Source organism: Apodemus sylvaticus, chromosome 2 (assembly GCF_947179515.1).
Source record: "Apodemus sylvaticus chromosome 2, mApoSyl1.1, whole genome shotgun sequence".
Lineage (NCBI taxonomy): Eukaryota > Metazoa > Chordata > Mammalia > Rodentia > Muridae > Apodemus > Apodemus sylvaticus.
Window position 1 is genome coordinate 166574832 of NC_067473.1, and position 22969 is coordinate 166597800.

Consider the following 22969-nt stretch of genomic DNA (forward strand, 5'->3'; position numbering starts at 1 on the left):
AAAATTATGGAAGAGGTAACATTCAATTACTTCATTTTTATAGCACATATTTCCAGATAAATATCTAAGTAAAATATTCAGTGAATACTGAACACACCATGAAAATTTGAAATAAAAATAATTAAGAAATGGCAAAATACTTATTGGAGCATATGTAAAGCTGCATATCTACATATATAACAATAGTAAAACACATCCTGTAAGTGATATGTGAAGGAATCCAATAAAGTTTAATGTTTAATGTCTCTGTACAGATAAATTCTTTTTTATTTAACTATGACCTCAATATACATTGAAAACAAAGGAAAAGAAGGTCATCGTGATACTTTGCACAGATGTTTCTCACAAAATATTTACATAATATCCAACACCATCTGAGCTCAGAAGGCAGACTATGAGCAAGTCTACACAAGGAACATTACCAAGAATGATAAAGAACAGGGCAGTTCCCAATAGCCCCAGAGCTAACAGACAATGTATGTAAGAGAACAGGACACTGTAGTGTGTCAGGAAAAAAAATTAATTTCCAGAGATTCTGGCTCATCCTGTAATCATTGACAGGACAATGGACAGAGTGTGTAAATGCATAGTTGATAACTAAAGTTATTCGTTAGGCAGAAGGTCAAAGAAGGTGTTTCACAATTACTCACTGTTTGTCACCAACATTGTAAAAATTACCAGTCGAAGGGAAAAGAGGATTCCGAGAGCTATCATAATGAGTTTCCAGGGGACTGAACACACTTAAATCAGCAAAACAAAGCAAGAAAATTCCCATTAATAGGCCACATCTCGATACTAATTACAATTTATGTATCATTGAAACAAGGGAAATTTTTGCACAAGTCTATTATGAATTGACTAAAATTGTACACTCAAAGTTGTAGAATCTACCTAAAAATGTACATACTCTAGAAATCCTACAGGTGTGAAGTCTCACAAAAGTTTTAACAAAGCATTGGCCTTGTATTGTGAATTCTCCTAACTTAGCCTAGAAGGAGCTCGATGACCGGCATGTGACCTGATCCAGTTCTACAGGAACAAAAGTACATTCTACAGAAAGCGCTGGAGGCATAGACCCAGTCCAAGTACAAGTAACCAAACTGGTGTATACAGTTCACAAAGAAAGATAACTAAGGATGGAGAGGAAGGAAACAGGGATGGATGTTGGTGAGAACTGGTAGGGAAACTATTTCTGTTTTGGACCTGATTTGTATATATCCCTATCCTTGAAAGGGCCTATAAGCCAGCTATCTCTTTTTCCCTGTAAGTTTGAAATTGCTCATATAATGCTAAATATTTTGGTGTATCTAAGGCATTTGGAATCTGAAATTCATGCCTCTGATTACCACTATATCAAAAAAGAAGATCTCAGCTTGGGGCACAGGTGTGGCAGTGTGTACAGAGTAACTATAAAGTATATAAATTGAAATTTTCTCATTTTCCTTAATAAACACAATTATTCTTTGATATTTTCAGAAACTCATACTGGGTTTACTCATTCCCACAAACACTAATCCTCTCATCCCCTCTTGCTTCATTTGAAACTTTTTTCTCAGAAGGAAACTTCCACTTCTGATGAAAAACTGTGTTTGCTTAGTTGCACCAAAAGTTTGGATATTTATGACAATTAAAATCCTTTTTCTTAGTTTTAAAGGTTTTAGACTTCTTGACTAAGTAATAAAAAAAACTCCTAATATTTTCTCACTTCTTGATTCTGTAGATTTTTTTCTTATAGATTCCCATTGTTCTACTCACCCCAATCTTATTTATTCCCTTACCAGCAAGCATCTAAAAGGTAGAAGTAAGGTTATATTTTTCTTTCTGTTTTTTATCTTAAACATGATTGCTTTCTTTTCTAAACTTAGTTTTGAAGAATTTTGTACACAATTACCCTCCAACTAATACCCTTTTCTTCCCTCTCACCCTTGGGCATAACCAAGCCCAGATGATATGGAACATTATACTTTTTCAGATTTTTCAATAAAAGCCAGTATGATATTTTTAAATTATTAAAAATTTAAAATACATTTTAAAAGGTGATTTTAGGCTCTTAAAACACTTACCTCTGGGGCCAGCTTTTCTTGGCCCCTGGGTCTCCGCAAGTCTCACCGGGTTCTGCAGCCCTGAAGACTTATGAAATCTCACAGTTGAGAAAATGACCTCCTGCTCACTCATCTTGGGAGTATGTAGAGTATGTTCTCTGTTAAAATATGTCCTTGAGTAATTCCTAAAGAAAAAGTTAAAATGCCCACCTGTAGGAAGGTACCTGGATATGATAATACAGAGGGTCGGGAAAGGGTGGGGTTTGACTAACTCACTCAATGATCCAAACACCCTGACATAGACTGACATAGATTTCCATTACAGGTGAGAACCCTTTGCTGATTTGCATTTAAATTGCTTATGTTTGTAATGGTAACAGCAATTCTAGGAAATATGGAAAGAATTTACATTTTTGTACTAAGGCATTATAATATTGACACAGACTTTTTGTTTAAAATATTCAGAACATTAAAATGTTAGATAAAAGTGGTAACACTGAAATTCATTGAAAAACTTTTAAATGATCTATCCAAATAACAAAGAGTCAAAGATTTAGGAATAAATAAAAATGTTGCTTTAAAATTCTTTACACATTTTGATAAAAAAATAAATAATAAATGATATTTCAGTCTTTTTTTAACACATGACTCTCAGGGTTTCCCAGACACTACTGCAGGTATTCGAAGACATATAAATATCTCTTGGGTTTAGGCCCCAATCAGCTAAGATGTACAATCTCTCTTCTCAGCCACATTCTGCACATCCTTCTCCATGCTTGGACTAGGTAAGTGGATTCAACCAGAAAGGATTCTACTGAGTGGAATATTTAAGGCCCAGAAAGGTAATACTGAATAGTATCCCTCATCTGAGGCTCCTGGCTCAAAGTCTTAAGAAATGATTTGGTTTCTTTAGTAACTGCGCCAACAAGGAAAGTTGAAAGGGAACTTTACCAGGGTATGGGCGCAACACAGAAAGGCATAGAGGATACAATATGAAATTTCAGTCTCAAATTGTTCCATTTACATAGTCATGTCACATATAACATACTCATACATATTGTTGCAAGACGAAGTTACATGAAAATAAATTTTGTCACTGTGCATCTGATAATAGATATCAATGTATTAGTAAACAGTAAACACTTTTAACTGACATTACCTGACATTAATAACTGAGCTGAGAGCCAGCAAGCTGCACATGTTCTAGCATTCTTTTTTACTTATTTAATTTATGGTGTTTTCTGAAGTGATTCATCTTTTGTCTTATTTCTTGACAAAAGAAGAATCTTTCAATTACAGAATTCTTTTTGAAATTGTTGGAATCTTGGGATGGGTGTGACCAAGCTGAGGTGCATGTGTTCAGAAGACAATTTTACAAAGTGAATTTTCCCACTCGACCTTCCTTTGAGTTTCATGGATCAAACTCGGTCCATTATCTATAGCAAGTACATTTCCACACTAACCCATCTTTCAGATGTGATATATAACATTTAACCCAGTTAAAGAGTCATAAACTCTATAGATTCCTCTACTTTAATTTCTTAGCACACAAGTCCCAGCATACTCCAAAAGAAAATCACCAGTGCAGAATAAGAGTTTTCATATTCTTCCAAATTTAACCTGGTCTTACACAAGCAACAGGGCTTCCACATCAATCCCACTCTAGTGTCACACCATCTGAAATTCTCTAGAGTATATTCGATCATTTGATAGAGAAACAATAAAAGCAGGTTTTGTTACCTGTGTCTCTACCCTGAAGTGATGCTGGTAGAAGGAATGGATGACCCAATTGGGGGAAATGTTGGCCTTTGCTGGTCTGTATCCCCTAAGAGGCTCCAAGAAGAATGGCAGAACTAAATTTCCTCCAAGTGATATTCAACCTCATTGTTTTCTGCCCCTCCTCTTGACCAAAGCGAAAAGAGGAAATCACTTTTGAAAGCTGAGTCTGAGAGCAAAGGAAAGAAGCAAAATATTTTGACAGATGCTGCAAAAGAAATGTCCATAAATGATATTTGAAGATGGAGAAGATGAACACTCCTTCAGAGAAAATAAAACCAGTGTCTTTAACAAAACTACTATGAAAAAGAGTGATTAAAGCTCCTCTGCTCACAATTTTTTAATTGACTGTTTAAAATTTTCTCTTATGCTTCTATTTATTATATTTACTTCTTGATTTTGAATCATGCTAATTGCATCTAAGTATATATTAGAAATTCCTTTAAAACATTTACAATTCAACTGGTAAAGTCTTCCTTTACACTCTTCTAGCCTTTTTAAGCATAGATAATATAGACTGTGAACATTGATGTCATTCCATATGGAGTGGTTTACTCTTGATATTTTCATGGTGCTGAGATATCAAATCTAAGACAATGAGCATGCTCAGAAAATACTCTTTCCCTGAGCTACAGACACATGCCTCAGTTTGGTTTTCTTCTGGTGTTTTGTTTTTTGTTTGTTTGTTGTTGAGTTTGTGGTTGTGGTTGTTATTAATGTTGTTATTGTTTTTGTTTTGAGATAGTTGTATCTTGCTATGGACAACAAGCTGCTCTCATAGTTATAATCCTCTGACCTCACTCTTTTCTGCCTTAGCATTACAACTGTATACCACTACACCAATTTACTCCATGTTTCTGATAGTAATTCTTCTCATAAATAATTAGCAGTTCTTCATTTTATATGTAATGATCTCAAGATGTTTAAAGCCATATATATGTATATATGTATATATATATATATATATATATATATATATATATATATATATATATATATATATAATGAGAATTCCTGAAAAGAAGGTGTTTCAGTGGGCTGATTTAAGCTATAGACTATAGAAAAGTGAGGTCATTGTCATGATGTGGGTCTATGGACTAATTATCTTACCAGAGGCTCTCTCTAGCCCTTTAAGCAATCTATGTCAGAAGTAACATCCTATGATTAATAGATTAAAACTTAATGAAATCTAGGAACATATTCGACTACTAACATCCACTCACCTGACAGCTTAAAATACCTTCTGATGACCTATAGAAAAGGTATGTTGCTACAATCACAGCTCTGATGTACCCACCAATATATAATAAAATTGTCTTGAATTATGACTTTCTACATTCTTTAAAACTTTAAAACTTTATGAAACTACTTCTAAATTGGAACATATAATTGTGGTAACTCAAAATGTTTCCAGAATATACTATCTTTTATTCCTTTTAAGGAGAAAGTTGGTTTTTGCATCAGTAGGCCTTCATTGAAAACTCTTGATGTGCCAACATTGCTAGTGAGATTGCACGTTCTAGTGATGCTTCACATGTTGAATACTTTAGACACTTCGTTGGGATTGAGGGTACAGTTCAGGGTAGAAAATGTACAATGTCTTCACCTCATACAACACAGTAATAATAACAACAACAATAATAATACAAATAACAATGATAGTAAAAGAAACAGTGATGATAACAATAACAATAAAGTGGAGTTAAAAATTATTTGAATTTGACTTCGATAGTCTGTTGTTATGAGCTCACACTTTTTATATGTTCACAACTCTCACTAAACTTTATGTTCATTTGATTGTAGCTTTTCCAACTGGCTGGCTTGTTTTTGTTGAAAACAAATTAAATTTTTCTTCAAATCAAGAGACAGTGATTAACCAAGCACTGGGAAATGATGGATGGCTCAAGAATAGAAGAGAGAGGAACTGAAGATACACTGACAAGCCTGATACCTAATAGAGTAGGTCAGAGGTATAGCAGATTCTCTGCTCCATTACAAAATTCAATCCAGAGTTCAATTATCACTTCTCAGGGGCTTCTTTAGTTCTTTCTTTCACTCTATCCCCAATGTTTTCTAATCCACTCATGTGCTTACCAATAGACAGTGCTGCCTGCTTCTTATATGACCATGGTCTGTCCCCTTAAATTTTTCATTTTATAGACACAAGAGAAGAACTTTTATATTGATCATTAGTATTTCATGTTGTGTGTGTGGGGGGATGGTGTTGAGTGCATACATGCCATACGATACACATGGTGGTCAGTGAACAACTTTAGGGGTGAGTTCTTTTCTTTTACAGAGAATTCAATGAAAAAAATGAGGGATGTCATCAGGCTATGTGGCCAGTGCTTTTACCTAGTGAGATACTCCAAAATCCAATTTTTGATACTTTAACCCAAATATTTATGACTCACCACTCAAGTTTGCCATTTGCATGCACCTGAGGTTCACTGAGATAGATGACAGATTTTCAATCATCTCAACAATGTAAGAAAAGTTCGATGGGTGCAGTGTGGATGATTCCATAATACTGCCAACTAGCATCTTTTGTATCTATCCACTTGCCCTGGCGGAATCCCTCTACTTCTAAACTACACACACACACACACACACACACACACACTCACTCAAACGTACACACACACAAAGACTTGGGAAACGGGATGGTGAAGCAGCAATGTTTAAGAAAGTGGTCACAGTGTTTCTGTGCAGGGAGATGCTTGTACTGTCTCAGCTTTCCACAGGAAGACTCTGAAGAAATCAGCTTGCTTACTTACTTAAGGTCACTGTATAACTAACCCTGGGCCTATGCTCCAAATACATCATTAATTCATGCATAGTGTATAAATACAATGAGCACATAGAAGGGCCTGGGTTTTAGCTTTCCACAAAGCATGAATCTGATAGCAGGTTAGTCAAGACTGGAAACACCAATCCAGACTCTTGTGACTTCTTCTAAGTTCCATCATTCCCAAATTCTTTGACCACAAATTTAGAACAGCCATTTCTTTATAAGGTTGCTATGAAGGTTTAAGATACACAAATAGATTTTTGTTTTGTTGTATCTGAGACAGGGTTTCACTATTTAGCACTGGCCTGAAACTCAATTAAGACACCTTGTTGACCACAAAATCATAGATACCACCTGAGTCTGTTTCCCAAATGCTGGTATTAAAGGTATGAATCACCACATGAAGCTTCAAATAATGTTTTAAATCATAATCTGGAAAATGGATAATGTTCTTTCTTTATTTTTTGAGCATTTTAGCCTCCAGAAGCTTTTTCAAGACACAAACAGGCTAGATTTTCTAACAGTGCAGGTGTTTGGAAGGACAGAGAAGGGAGGGTCCATGAGCTAAAGTGAGAAACTGACACATCTACAGACCTGAGCCATTGCTGCTCTAGAAAACCCACATTCCTCCCTCATCTGGGAGGTTTATGTCTCACTGCACAACAAAATATTAAGTGTGCTGAGAACTTCTTGCATCCTTATCTCTGTTTAGAGGGTGTCATCTTTACCACAAAGGTTCACCACAGGCACAGGGCACACTTCTCTGTGCTTTCTGCATGTTGTTTGCCTCCTCTACTATCTTGCAAAGACTGTGGGAAAGAACTCAAGAGTTCATTACTGTGACCATAGATTTTTCAGGAGTTGATGGGCCTATAGGTGCACTTGATTATGGAGTAGGGTAGTTAAATGAACCTAAGCACAGAGTGGGTGTTTTTTGTTTGCTTGTTTGTTTGTTTGCTTGTTTGTTTATATGTTCAGAGACAGGAGCATGCCCAAAGAGCATCAGCTCCCTCTAATCTCTGTACAATTGAGCTCTGAATTCATAGAAAAATGTAAACTGTTAAGGAGCACAAGTAGCATTGAAAGATGTAGTGACTACAGAAGGAATGCAATTGATTGATTCTCCAGTCACCAGTTTTCTTTCTTTGACCAAAGAGCATCATAAAATAGGAAGAACCAAACTGACATGAACAGGTAATAAAACAGTGAGGTGAAAAACTTGAAGAAATTTTTGTTTTCTTGAGTTTTGTCTTTAAATTCATGTTTGTGAAAAAACAAACAACAAAAACATACATAAATGCACACAAATACACATACACACACATACACACACACACACTCACACACACATTTGTGGCTGCTTTGCTATAAAGCCTTTGTTTGTGAAACCACAACTGCCGATTCCTTTATGTTGAGATAGACACAATCCAAATTCCACATTCAAACCTTGCAGACAGACCCTCAGACCTCACTGCTACCACTGTACAGCTGCAAGCTGCTCTTCCTGTCCCAAGCTGAGGTGAGAGACACCTGGAGTAGTCACCTGCCCACAGGAAAGGATGGACTGATTACTTGCTACACTGGGAGAACTGACTCATCCTAACCTCTAGGTGCTTGTATCTCTTCAGGTAGAACTTTTACAACCATGATATACGGTAAACTTCACAAGTCTTAAGAACCCAAAACAGCTCTATTTTCAGATTTCCTATGCTTATATCCATCATGTGCATTTATAATCTCACCTGTTTTACTACTCTCTCCTAACTGACTACCAACATAGTCCTTAATGGGCTCAATCAGGAAGAGAGGAAATGAGGAAGATGATTCAGGAATATAGTAAGTATGATAAAAGGGACCCACATAAGGGTTGCCTGTGGATATCTGGGCTCCTCAATACACAATGATACAACTCAATTTTCGGGAAGACAGTTAGCTAGCAATCTGTGACTAACACCTCTGCTTCTTCAGTCCCTGTTTTTGAAGTGTCATATTTCAGGGTACAGTCTAATTGAACTCCAATGCATCCATGGAGGTGTCTGCAGGCTCAGATTATCCTCCATAAGGCATTATTTCATTTAAGCGAATTTCTCTTTCCTGATGCATGGTCTGATAGAGCTCAGCATTGCCCAGGATGAATATGTAGCTGAGCCATTCCTGAAACACTTGAACTTACCCCCTTTAACTTGTGACTTCTGGGATTACAGGATGATCTACCATATCCAGACCATGTATCTGTCTTTTACTTCTGATTGTGTATTTATTTTTCATGTTTTGATGAGAAGTTTTATGCCAGTTCATTATCTAATAAACATGCATTTTCTACAATTAGAAGCATCATGCCTATCTGTGATTCAACTTATACCTTAGCCTTTTGTAGCAAACAACTCTCACTCACTTTAAGTAAAGATATAGGAGTCCAATTACACAATTTTCAAATAATCTCAGCTATCATTCATAGTCCTGACAATAATATTGCATAGCCATATTCCCTATAACTACTCTTCCATAGAACCCAGTTTTGATTAACAGAACCCAAATTTAACGTCCCAGTGGCTTTTTAGTAGAAAGACATTTTTTATGATTTGTTTTCATTTCAATTCACCATAACTTAGACGTTAAGGTGTTGGCTGATGTTACAGTTAGCATTTCTATACTTCTATCATAGGCTAAAGAACAGCTGTTCTCTAGGAGTCCTGAAGGTTTTCTGTACCACACTGGGACTACTGAGTGACCCAGCTGTGTATACCAAACAATGACTGTGTTGTCAGCACTATGACTGAGAGAAAAACATTGGGGAACTACTCCAAGTGTTGAGACACCAATGTGAGGTCCAAGCAAGTAAGGGGGTCTTCCGCTCTGCATTGTAACTCAGCTGTTGCTAACAATATAGCATGTGCAGAACTAATAAACTCTTATATATGTTGTTGAAAGGTTACTTGTTCACTAGAAATGGCCCTCAGGGGCCTTTTCAAGTATTCCCAATGTAGTGAGTCATAGTTAAGGTCATATCCATTGATTTTTGGGTATCTTCCTTATCCTAGCACTCTGTCTCGATGTGGACACTGAATCAAATAAACTTAGAAAGGAATGGTTTCTTTTATTTGTTACCACTGAATGTTAAAGGAATATAGGATGAGAATTTAAGCAAAGACTCAAAGCAAAGACCACAGAAGAACTTTTTTTCTGACCTGCTCAATAGCTCTGAATTATCTATTTTTCTTTTTTTTACAATAATTTATTTATTTAATCACTACTCTCTTCTCTCTTCACATCACCACCTTCACAAGCCCCTCCCCCGTTAATTTTTTACTGCTTTCTCAGACAAGGGAAACTTCATGGGTAAGAACTTTCTCTGGCACCTCTAATTACAGCATGCACATTCTCTACCACTAAGGCCAGACAAGGCAGTCCAGGTTGGAGAAGAGGATTCAAAGCAACAGAATAGCAGTAGCCTCCACTGCAATTCTTAGGGGAACCATATGAAAAACAAGCTACACCTATGTTAAAAATGTATTAGGGTCCTAAGTCCAAGCCCTGCATGCTCTTTGGTTGGTGGTTCAGTCTCTGTGAGTCCCCATCATTCCAGGTTAGTTGTCTATGTAGGTCTTCTTGTGGAGTTCTTTATGTCCCAGACTTCTTCAGTCCTATCTGCCACTCTTCTACAAGACTCCCAGAGCCTTGCCTAATATTTGACTGTGGAGACTACATCTGTTTCCATAGCCTGCTGAATGAAAACTCTCAGGTTACTGGTGTGTTAGGCTCCAGTTTGCAAGCATATAAGAGTATCATTAATAGTGTCAGTGGTTGGTTCTTTCTCATGGGATGGATCTCAAGTCGGAGCAGTCATTTGTTGTCCATTCCTACATTCTCTGATCCATCTTCACTCCTGCCCATCTTGTAGGCAAGACAAACATTGGGTCAAACCTCTTATGGGTAAGTTGGTATCCATTTCCTTCAACTGCAAGTCCTACCATTTCCATTTGCCCACCTGATGAGAGTCCCAACAAGGGACAACCCTTATCACCCAGGAGTTTCCCCCTTCCTAGGTCTCAGGCTATTCCAAGTGATACCACCCAACTGATTTACTTTCTCTCTCTCTCAATCCTTTCCTGCACCACCATACCCCTAGTAACAATACTAGGTCCTCATCCCCATTCCTGTCCTCACCCATTTCCCACCTAATTCACTCTATTCATCTGCATCTGGTGTATATTTTATTCCCTCTTTTGAGTGAGATACAAGTATCTTTACTTGAGTCCTCCTTGAGACTTAATTTCTTTGAATCTGTGGATTATACCATGTGTATCCTGTACTTAATGGCTAACGTCCACCTGTAAGTGAGTATATACCGTGTGTATCTTTTTGCAACTGAGTTACCTCAGTCAGGATGATATTTTCTAGATTCATTAATTTACCTGCAAATTTCATATTTTTTAATAGCAGGATAATATCCCATTGTGTAGATGTACCACATTTTCTTCATTCATTCTTCAGCTGAGTGTCATCTAAGTTGTTTCATGTTTCTGGCTATTACGAATAAAGCAGTTATGAACATAGTTGAGAATATGTCCCTGTGATGTGGTAGAGCATCTTTTAAGTATATGCCCAGGAGTGCTATAGCTGGGTCTTGCAATAGAACTATTCTCATTTCCTGAGAAAATATCAAGTTAATTTCCAGAGTGGTTGTACAAATAGGCATTCCCACCATAACTGGAAGAGTGTTCTTCTTGTTCCTCATGCTTCCCAGCATGTGCTGTCCCTTACTTTTTTTTTTATCTTACCCGTTCTGATATGTGTAAAGTGGAATCTCTGATTTGTCATTTGCATTTCTCAATGACTAAGGATGTTGAACATTTCTTTTATTGTCTCTCATCCATTCAAGATTCCTCGTTTTACAATTCTCTGTTTATCTCTGGACCTCCTTTTTCAATTGGATTATTTGGATTGGAGGTGTTTACCTTCTTGAATTTGTTATATGTTTTGGATATTAGCCCTCTGTAAGAGGACGGGTTAGTGAAGATATTTTTCCAGTATGTAAGCTGTCATTTTATCCTGCTGTCAGTGTCCTTTACCTTACAAAAGCTTTTCAGTTTCATGAGGTCCCAACTATTAATCCTTTATCTTAGTAGCTGACCTATGGGTGTTCTGTTCTGGAAGTTATCTCCTGTACCAATAAGTGGAAGGTTATTCCCACCTTTTTGTTTTTGAAGATTTCATATATCTGGTTTTATGTTGACACATTTGAACTCAAGGTTTGTGCAGGTTAATGAACATGGATCCATTTGCTTTCTTTTACATGCAGACATCCACTTAGACCAGCACCATTTGTGTTTAAGATGTTCTCCCCTTTTGTCTTTCTTTTTCTTTCTTTCTTTCTGTGGATAATTAGATAATATTATTTATTTATTTTTATTGGATATTTTCTTTATTTACATTTCAAATATTTTCCCGATTCCAGGTCTCCTCTTAGGAAACCCCTTATCCCATCACCCCTTCCTCCTGCCTATATGAGGGTGCTCCCCCACCCACACAGTCACTCCTGTCCTACTGCACTGGTATTCCCCTACACTGGGGCATTGCACACCCTCAGGCCCAAGGGCCTCTCCTCCCACTGATGCCAAACAAGGCCATCCTATGCCACATATATAGCCAGCACCTTGGGTTACTCCATGTGCATACTTTGGTTGGTGGTCCAGTCACATGGAGGTCTGGAAATCTGGACCGTTGACACTGTTACTACCTCCATGGGACTGCAAACACCCTCAGCTCATTCAATCCCTTATCCAACTACTCTATTAGGGACCCCCGAGTTCAATGTAATGTTTGTCTGTGTGCTTCCTCCTTTTTGGTAGGCTCTGGCAGAGCCTCTAAAGGAGACAGCCATATAAGCTTCCATAAGTTAGCACTTCCTGGCATTTAAAATAAAGCCTGGGTTTGGTGTCTGATACAGAATGGATCCCCAGGTGGCAGTCTCTGGATGGCCTTTCCTTTGGTCTCTGCTACACACTTTGGCTCCATATTTCCTCCTATGAATATTTTTTCACCCTTCTAAAAAGTACTGAAGTATCCACATTTTAGTCTTCCTTCTTCTTAGACTTTATATGTTCTGAAGTGAATCTTGGATATTCTGAACTTTCAGGTTAATATCCACTTATCAGTAAATACAGACCATGTTTGTTCTTTTTATACTGTTACCACACTCAGGATGATATTTTCAAGTTCCATTCATTTGCCTGTGACATTCATGCAGTCATTGTTTTGAATAGCTGAGTAGTAATCCATTGTGTAAATGTACACATTTTCTGTATCCATTCCTACGTTGAGGAACATATGGTTTGCCTCCAGCTTCTGGCTATTATAAATATGGCTGCTATGAACATAGTAGAGCATGCTTCCTTATTACATGTTAGAATAACTTCTGGGTATATGCCCAGGAGTGCTATAGCTGAGTCCTCAGGTAGTACTATGTCCAATTTTCTGAGGAACTGCCAGACAGGAATGCCAAACTGAACAACAGAGTGGTTGTTCCAACTCCCACAAGCAATGGAAGAGTGTTCCTCTTTCTCCACATCCTCACCAGTATCTGCTTTCAGCGGAGTTTTTCTTTTTTTTTCTTTTATTTTTATTTTTATTTTTATTCAATATATTTTTATTTACATTTCAAATGGTTTCCCCTTTTAAGGTCCCCCACTCCCCGAAAGTCACATAAGCCCCCTTTCCTCCCCCTGTTCTCACACCCACCCCTTCCCACTTCCCTGTTCTGGTTTTGCCTTATACTGCTACACTGAGTCTTTCCAGAACCAGGGGCCACTCCTCCATTCTTCTTGTACTTCATTTGATGTGTAGATTATGTTCTGGGTATTCCAGTTCTCCAGGCTAATATCCATTTATTAGTGAGTGCGTACCATGATTGATCTTTTGAGACTGGGTTACCTCACTTAGTATGATGTTCTCCAGCTCCATCCATTTGCCTAAGAATTTCATGACTTCATTGTTTCTAATGGCTGAATAGTACTCCATTGTGTATATATACCACATTTTTGGCATCCATTGTTCTGTTGAGGGGTACCTGGGTTCTTTCCAGTTTCTGGCTATTATAAATGGGACTGGTATGAACATAGTGGAGCATATATCCTTATTACATGCTGGGTAATCCTCTGAGTATAAGCCCAGGAGTGGTATAGCAGTATCTTTCAGAAGTGACATGCCCATTTTTCTGAGGAACTGCCAGACTGATTTCCAGAGTGGTTGTACCAATTTGCAACCCCACCAGCAGTGGAGGGGTGTTCCTCTTTCTCCACATCCTTCCCATCACCTGCTGTCTCCTGAGAGTTTTAATCTTAGCAATTCTGACTGGTATAAGGTGAAATCTCAGGGTTGTTTTGATTTGCATTTCCCTGATGACTAATGAAGTTGAGCATTTTTTAAGATGTTTCTTCTCCATCCGAAGTTCTTCAGGTGAGAATTCTTTGTTTAACTCTGTACCCCATTTTTAATAGGGTTATTTGGTTTTCTGGGGTCTGACTTCTTGAGTTCTTTGTATATATTGGATGTTAGCCCTCTATCTGATGTAGGGTTGGTGAAGATCTTTTCCCAATTTTTCCTTTTGATGGTGTCCTTTGCTTTACAGAAACTTTGCAATTTTATGTGGTCCCATTTGTCAAGTCTTGATCTTACAGCATACGCTATTGGTGTTCTGTTCAGGAACTTTCCCCCTGTACCGATGTCCTCAAGGGTCTTCCCCAGTTTCTTTTCTATTAGCTTCAGAGTTTCTGGCTTTATGTGGAGGTCCTTGATCCATTTGGAGTTGAGCTTAGTACAAGGAGACAAGGATGGATCAATTCACATTCTTCTGCATGCTGACCTCCAGTTGAACCAGCACCATTTGTTGAAAAAGCTATCTTTTCTCCTTTGGATGTTTTCAGCCCCTTTGTCGAGGATCAAGTGGCCATAGCTGTGTGGATTCATTTCTGGATCGTCAAACCTGTTCCATTGATCTTCCTGTCTGTCACTGTACCAATACCATGCAGTTTTTAACACTATTTCTCAGTAGTATTGCTTGAGGCAAGGGTTACTGATTCCCCCAGCATTTCTTTTGTTGTTGAGAATAGTTTTAGCTATCCTGGGCTTTTTGTTATTCCAGATGAATTTGAGAATTTCTCTTTCTAACTCTATGAAGGATGGAGTTGGGCTTTTGATAGGTGTTGCATTGAATTTGTATATTGCTTTTGGCAAAATGGCCATTTTAACTATATTAATCCTGCCGATCCATGAGCATGGGAGGTTTTTTTCATTTTTTTGAGGTCTTCTTCCATTTCCTTCTTCAGAGTCTTGAAGTTTTTCATCTTACCTATTCTGACTGGTATGAGGTGGGATCTCAGGGTTGTTTTGATTTGCATTTCTCTAATGACTAAGAATGTTGAACATTTCTTTTTCTGTAATTTTTAAAATATTTTTATTTTCTGTATTCTTTGTTTACATTCCAAATGATTTCCCCTTTCCTGGATTCCCCCTCCCCATATGTCCCATGAACTTTCTTCTCTCCATCCATTCTCCAATAACCTCCCTCCTTTTCCTCTGTCCTTAGATTCCCCTCCAATGCTAGATCAATCCTTTCCAGGATCAGGACCCTCTCCATACTTCTTCATGGGCGTCATTTGTTATGCATTTTGTGCCTTGGGTATTCAGAGCTTCTGGGCTAATTAATATCCACTTATCAGAGATTGCATTCCATGTGTATTCTTTTGTGATTAGGTTACCTCACTTAGGATGATATTTTCCAGATCAAACCATTTGCCTAAAAATTTTGTGAATTCATTGTTTCTAATTGCTGAGTAGTATTCCATTGTGTAAATATACCACATTTTCTGTATCCATTCCTCCTCTGTGTTCTTTCCAGCTTCTGGCTATTATAAATAAGGCTGCTATGAACATAATGGAGCATGTGTCTTTATTGCATGCCAGGGAATCCTTTGGATATATGCCCAGGAGAGGTATAGCAGGGTCCACCGGAAGTGTCATATCCATTTTTTTGAGGAACCGCCAGACTGATTTCCAAAGTGGTTGTACCATCTTACAGCCCATGCAGCAGTAGAGGAGTGTTCCTCTTTCTCCATATCCTCACCAACACCTGCTTTCTCCTGAGTTTTTGACCTAAGCCATTCTGACTGGTATAAGGTTAAATCTCAGGGTTGTTTTGATTTGCATTTCCTCTTCTTAAGCACTTCTTAAGGTTGAGCACATCTTAAGGTGCCTCTCAGCCATCCGAATTTTTTCAGGTGAAAATTCTTTGTTTAGATCTATACCCCATTTTAAATATTATTACTTAATATTATTTGGTTCCCTGGGTCTTACTTCTTGAGTTCTTTGTATATATTAGATATTAGCCCTCTATCAGATGTAGGGTTGGTGAATATCCTTTCCCAATTTGATGGTTGCTGTTTTGTCCTTTTAACAGTGTCCTTTACCTTACAGAAACTTTGTAATTTTATGAGGTCCCATTTGTCATTCTTGATCTTAGAGCATAAGCTATTGGTGATCTGTTCAGGAACTTTTCCCCTGTGCCCATGTCCTCAAGGGTCTTCCCCAGTTTCTTTTCTATTAGTTTCAGTGTGTCTGGTTTTACATGGAGGTCCTTGATCCACTTGCAGTGAAGTTTAGCACATGGAGATAAGAATGGATCAATTCGCATTCTTCTGCATGCTGACCTCCAATTGAACCAGCACCATTTGTTGAAAAGGCTATCTTTTTTTTCCACTGGATGTTTTCAGCACCTTTGTCAAAGATCAAGTGACCATAGGTGTGTGGATTCATTTCTGGATCTTCAATTCTATACCATTAGTCCACTTGGTACAGTGACAGGCAGGGGGGATCAATGGAACAGGATTGAAGATCCAGAAATGAACCCACACACCTGTGGCCACTTGATCCTCGACAAAGGAGCTGAAAACATCCAATGGAAAAAAGATAGCTCAGGAGGAGTAGAAGGAAAGAAATTATCAAACTCAGGGCCAAAATCAATCAAGTAGAAACAAAAAGAACCATACAAAGAATCAACAAAACCAGAAGCTGATTCTTTGAGAAAATGAACAAGATAGATAAACCCTTAGCCAGACTAACCAAAGGCACAAGAAATTATCCAGATTAACAAACTTGGAAATGAAAAGGGAGATATAACAACAGAAACTGAGGAAATTCAAGAAATCATTAGTTCCTACTACAAAAGCCTATACTCAACACAAATGGAGAATCTGGAGGAAATGGACAGTTTCCTAGACAGATATACGACACCAACACTAAGTCAGGATCAAATAGATCATGGAAACAGTCCCATAACACCCATAGAAATAAAAAGGGTCATAGAAAGTCTCCCAAGCAAAAAAAGCATGGGACCAGATGGCTTCAGAGCAGAATTCTATCAGACCTTCATAGAAGACCTAACACCAATACTCTTCAAACTATTCCATAAAATAGAAACAGAAGGAACTCTACCCAACTAGTTCTATGAAGTCACAATTATGCTGATACCAAAACCACACAAAGATCCAACAAAGAAAGAGAACTTCAGACCAATTTCTCTTATGAATATCGATGCAAAAATACTTAATAAAATTCTTGCCAACCGAATCCAAGAATACATCAAAACGATCATCAACCATGATCAAGTAGGCTTCATCCCAGGGGTGCAGGGATGATTCAATATAAGGAAATCCATCAATGCTATCCACTACATAAACAAACTCAAAGAAAAAAATCCATATGATCATCTCATTAGATGCAGAAAAAGCATTTGACAAAATCCAGCATCCTTTCATGCTAAAAGTCTTGGAAAGAACAGGAATTCAAGGCCCATACCTAAACATCGTTAAAGCAATATACAGCAAACCGGTAGCCAACATCAAACTAGAGGGAGAGAAACTTGAAGCAATCCCACTAAAATCAGGGACTAGACATTGCTGTCCTCTCTCTCCATATCTTTTCAATATAGTACTTGAAGTTCTAGCTAGAGCAATTAGACAACATAAGGAGGTCAAGGGGATACAAATTGGAAAGGAAGAATTCAAATTATCACTATTTGCAGATGACATGTTAGTCTAATTAGTGACCTGAAAACCTCCACCAGAGAGCTCCTATAGCTGATAAACAACTTCAGCAAAGTGGCTGGTTATAAATCAACTCAAGCAAATCAGTTGCCTTCCTATACTCAAAGGTTAAGCAGGCTGAGAAAGAAGTTAGGGAAATGACACCCTTCACAATAGCCACAAACAATATAAAGTATCTTGGTGTGACTTTATCCAAACAAGTGAAAGATCTATATGACAAGAACTTCAGGTCTTTCAAGAAGGAAATCGAAGACCTCAGAAAATGAAAAAATCTGCCACGCTCGTGGATCAGCAGGATTAATATAGTTAAAATGGCCATCTCTCCAAAAGCGATCTTCAGATTCAACGCAATGAACATTTCTTTAGATGCTTCTCAGTCTTTCAAGTTTCCTCAGTTGAGAATTCTCTGTTTACATGTATTCCCCATTTTTCAATGAAGTTATTTATTTCTCTGTGGTCTAATTTCTTGAGTGCTTTGTATATATTGGACATTAGCACTCTATTGGATATAGGATTGGTAACAATATTTTCTCAGTCATATCGACAGTACAGTGCCCTTTGCCTTATAGAAGCTGGACATTTTATGAGGTCCCATTTCTTTATTGTTGATCTTAGAGCATAAGACATTTGTGTTCTCTTCAGAAACATTTTCCCTGTGGCCATGAGTTTGAAGCATTTCCCTACTTTCTCTTCTATTAGAGTCAGTCTATCTGGTTTTATTTGGAGGTCCTTGATCCACTTGGACTTGAGCGTTGTACAGGAAGATAATAATGGATCAATTTGAATTCTTATACATGTTGACCTCCAGTTGAACTAGCATCATTTCTTGAAAATGCTGTCTTTTTTCCACTGGATGTTTTTCGGTCCTTTGTCAAAGACCAAGTGACCATAAGTGTGTGGGTTCATTTCTGGGTCTTCAATTTTATTCCATTGATCTACCTGCCTGTTACTGTACCAATACCATGCAGTTTTTATCACTATTGCTCTGTAGTGCAGCTTGAGGACAAGGATGATGATCCCTTATCCCATCCTGCAGGACCTGGTTATTCGGGGGCTGGGGGGAGTGTCAAGGGGGACCAAGTCTGAAAGAGTAATGGCCTAGAAAAGGGAGCAAGACCAAGCAAAGGGTTGTCTTGTCAGGGCCTGTTTAATGAAAGGCTGAAAGCCTGGTTATGAATACACAGAGAGACGAAGTAAGGAGGGGCTGAGGGGGAATCCTAAAGGCACAGAAAGAGGGAAGGTCATCTGGGGCAGATGCTGACTGTGACTTGAAATATCTAGCAGTTTTTCTGGAATGCTGGTTCTGCCTAGACAACCCCAGGTGTTCAGCCAAGATAAGGATCAGTTGATGCTCATGATCAGCCTTGTGTGAAGGAGAGGGTGGTTCAGTTCCCGAATAAAGGTCAGTGGATTCTCAAGGTGAAGGCTGTTGAAAGTATGGTTTCCCACAGTTTGGTCTCTTACATCTCCCCTCTTTTCTTTATTAAAGTTGGGGGGTGGCCATTAAAAAAGTGGGTCGGTGGAGAGCCTGTTTTAGGCTATGTGGCTTGCACCCATGTCTAGGGCCTTTTTAGGTCCTAGTAGGGCAGGGCTTTTGTCTTAGGCTATGTGAGTAGCACCCACTCCTGTCATCATGTCCCACTCCAATGACTTAATCGGGCCCTTGGTGGTTGTGATGGGTGCCCAGGTAATGAAGTCACAATAATCCCATCAAGGAGTCACCCTGCAGCCAATAGGTGATGTGCACCTGGCTAGTGGCACTACAATATTCCCGTCATTGGCGACTCCAAAGCTTATGGCCCTCAGCCACTATTAGGAGCCAGAGGTCACCCTCCCCATTATTGACGTCTCCACAGCTTACAGAGCTGAGAAGGTTCCGTGTCTGCAGCAAGGGTGGAGAACTGAAGGCCAACGGTTGCTCTCTCCACATCAGTGGAAGAGAGGTCTTCGGCTGAGCCTCAGATGTCTAGCCAATGGTAGTGGACTGCAACTGGTTTGTTTAAGGCAGAATCAATCTGTTATTTAATGAAACTGATTAATCTGTTAAAAGCCCAGGGGCCAAAGGACAAAAGCAACAAAACACCCATGAGGGGCTCCAAAAGTTTGGGGAGCAAGGTAGAGAGCCAGGGAAAAGTCTCAGCATTAGCATAATCTGGCAGCTGGCATGTTCCTTTGGCATCCTGCAGAAAAAAACACAAACATGCCCTGTTCTCTACACTCAGTGAGTTCCCTGTCCTTAAAATTTAAAAATTTTTGTGGTATATAGAGATGTGATTCTCCCCTCTTTTATTATAAAAATATTGTTGTAAAGTTCTATGGGCCTGTTCCATAATATCTTGTCTTTGCAAATTATGAGGAATCTCAGTGATATGACTAATATCAAATTGTAAATAAAAGATTTCAAATGACTGACTATAATAATTAGTTATAATATTTGTCTTAATCTGATTTGGAACATTTAGTATAAAATATAACATATGTAATGACTAATTTTATTTTATTTTTGTTTCTTATGTTAAAACAGTTATAACTAGAAAGCTTGAAAAGCTGTCAATAGTCATATGTATATTTTTTGATTAATTTTATTGAATTGTATTTGTATAAATAATTGTAAAAGTTAAGAATTAGTAGCATTAGAAAAGAAACAATTTCAAGCAATTATAAAACATTATATATATATGTATAATTAATATATAAATCAAAAGTTTGATTTTTAACATTTTAAAAAGAACAGCTACAGCACCTAATTCAATTATCTGTGCTGAAGCAAGGGGACACTCAAAAGAATAAACATGTAATCTAATTATATGAGCTTTACTCCCATAGTAGATGCATTTTTATAGGATGCATGTATAAATCTATAACAATATAAAAACATGTATGGAGGCAAATTTTTAACACTTTATCTTTTAGATAACAATTATTAATTTTGTCAAAAACGGCTTGTCATGTAATACATTAACAATTAATAATAATCAATTTGATTGCTGTTTAAAATAAGGAACAGACATTTCATAATGCTCTTAGAACATTCCTTTTAAAAATATTTTTATGATTTTATTTTGCAGCACTTTATTATTACACCAAATCATTATTGGAGGATGCCAAAAACTTATTTGGAGAGATTTAACATTAATGTTCTCTTTGTGAAGGAATGGAAGTGAACATATGTCATGAACTGTTGACAAATACTTCTGGTAGCTTTCTCCAAGTTATGTCTCTCAATATTTATTTTGCATCTATATTGAGAACATCAGAGGCTCAAATGGCAAACTTAAAGCAGCGTCTTAGCCAAAAATTTTATCTTAACACCTTTTGATAATCATTTTCTTAAAAATTTTAAAAGCCCATTGTTAAGAGCAAGCCATTTCTTGAGGAAGAACTTTCTAATGAAATTATTATATTGTTTTTTTTTTAAAGTTAGCTTATGTTCTTTTAAAGTTAGAAGTAAATGCTTTTAAAATTATCAATATCCACAAAGCAAAAAACAACCCTTTAAATCAATAATAGTTTTGTATGTACTAGGTAGTTCAAATTTTAATGCCTTCATAATTTCTACATAGCCTTATTAACCTTTCACAGATCTACGTTTGAACTTTATTTTGAACTACATCTATTTGAATCTGTTAAAAATGTTCTTTTGGCCAGAAACTATCTAGGTGAGGCCTACAAGACAAAAGCTGCATCGCTCAAGCCTCTGCTGAGGCAGCTCTGAGCTTTGTGTTAACTCAAATGAAAATCTTCTGATCTGAGTTTATTATCTCTAAGGCCAGACCTATACACAGTGATCCTGCAAGGAGTAGCCTGTAACCAGACCCCATTGTATGAAGGTCAAATAACAAAAGGAAGCTGTAATATCAAAGCATAACTACAATCTTTGAAAGCAAAACCCAGTTTTAAACAATCTTTTCTCTTTAAAATTAATGGCAAACACATTACTTTCACATTGCAAAGTTTGTCCATCACCTTGTGTGTTTGAATGTACGACAGTATAATTTATTGAAGAGACATTATTTTAAATGTTATTTTTTATAAGTCTGATTTCTAGGATAATAACTACATAAAACATTATGCCAATTTAGAAATATCTCAGAGATCTGTTTTTCTTGGGTTGTGTCATGTCACATGTTGCTTAAGACAGCTTTAACCCTAAATTATCAGTTTTAAACTTACCTTTTGTTACCATCATTATATATATTTTAAATCATGTCTAGTAACTTATGAGCCAATACTCTATATAGTTAAGACATGTAAAACATTTATACCCTTAAGACTAATTAGAAATAAAAATGAAGCGATCATACAAATCTCATAAATTTAAACCAAATACATTTTTTCCATCTGTAATTTCAGGGGAATAAAGCAATTTGAACCTAATCATCACCATTGTAGAAATTTTTCTAGGGGAATTAACCATTCCCACTTGTCCTAGAGGTTAAGGCTGCTGGCCCTTTAAGAAGCAGGTTTTTTCCAGCTGTGTTTGACTCCTAGTTAAGAATATGAGGCACCTTAAATCAGCCCCCTCTGTGTAAACTGTGACTGGCAGGATTGCCAGCAGATAACAATTTTTTTACCATTTTTTCAACATAAAACATAAAAACAACAATCATTCAGCCAATCAAAACAATAGAGAAACATAAATTGACACACACATGGACAGGTTTTGATGCACCAAAGACAGACAACAGACAGATAGGGAACTTGATGGCCCAAAGAGATCCAAATATCTCAACCAAAACTAAGGATATCTCCAGTAGATTTCAGAGAGGAAACAGGACATCTCCCATTTTCTTCTCCCCTCCCCCCAGGAGAGATTTGAAATAGCTTTTAACCATTTTTTTCTTTTCTTTTCTTTTCTTTTTTTTTTCTTTTCTTTTTTTTTTTTTGATACCACATTCGGCACATGGAAAAACTGCTTTTCTGAAACCTGCTTTTTTCTCTTGTTTAAGCTTTAACTCCTTATCTTCTTTTTCTTCTGGGAATTCTGCCAGAGAAGGGAGGGGAGGCAAAGTGGCAACCACTGATAGTTACTCCATAGTGCCCTGCTTTTTTAACCGCTATTGTGTTCATAAAAAGAGAAAGAGGTTTAGAGAATGTGATATATGGTGGTATAGGGAAGGGGGATGCCTAGGCGAATACACACACAGACAAGGTATAGAATAAAGTTTATTCAGAACACAGGATGAAAGTTAATGGGGTAGTGGAGAGAGAGAAAGGCAGAGAAAGATTGTAGATAAGTAGAGACTGGCTATGACCAT

At 37.4% G+C, this 22969-nt stretch overlaps 2 protein-coding genes across 27 annotated transcripts in view; both read right to left on the reverse strand.

Moving 5' to 3' along the window:
• LOC127679308 (killer cell lectin-like receptor 4) overlaps window positions 1-3872 on the reverse strand; it is a 47905-nt gene extending 44033 nt beyond the window's left edge. For both annotated transcript variants that reach the window (XM_052175077.1, XM_052175076.1), the window contains exons 1-3: window positions 3783-3872; window positions 2064-2227; window positions 651-740 (exon numbers count right to left, since the gene is read on the reverse strand). In XM_052175077.1, the coding sequence (XP_052031037.1) occupies window positions 651-740; window positions 2064-2175 (202 nt within the window). In that variant the 5' untranslated portion in view covers window positions 2176-2227; window positions 3783-3872. The remainder of the gene's footprint in view (window positions 1-650; window positions 741-2063; window positions 2228-3782) is intronic.
• LOC127679301 (killer cell lectin-like receptor 5) overlaps window positions 1-22969 on the reverse strand; it is a 403713-nt gene that overhangs the window by 276886 nt on the left and 103858 nt on the right. The window lies entirely within an intron of this gene.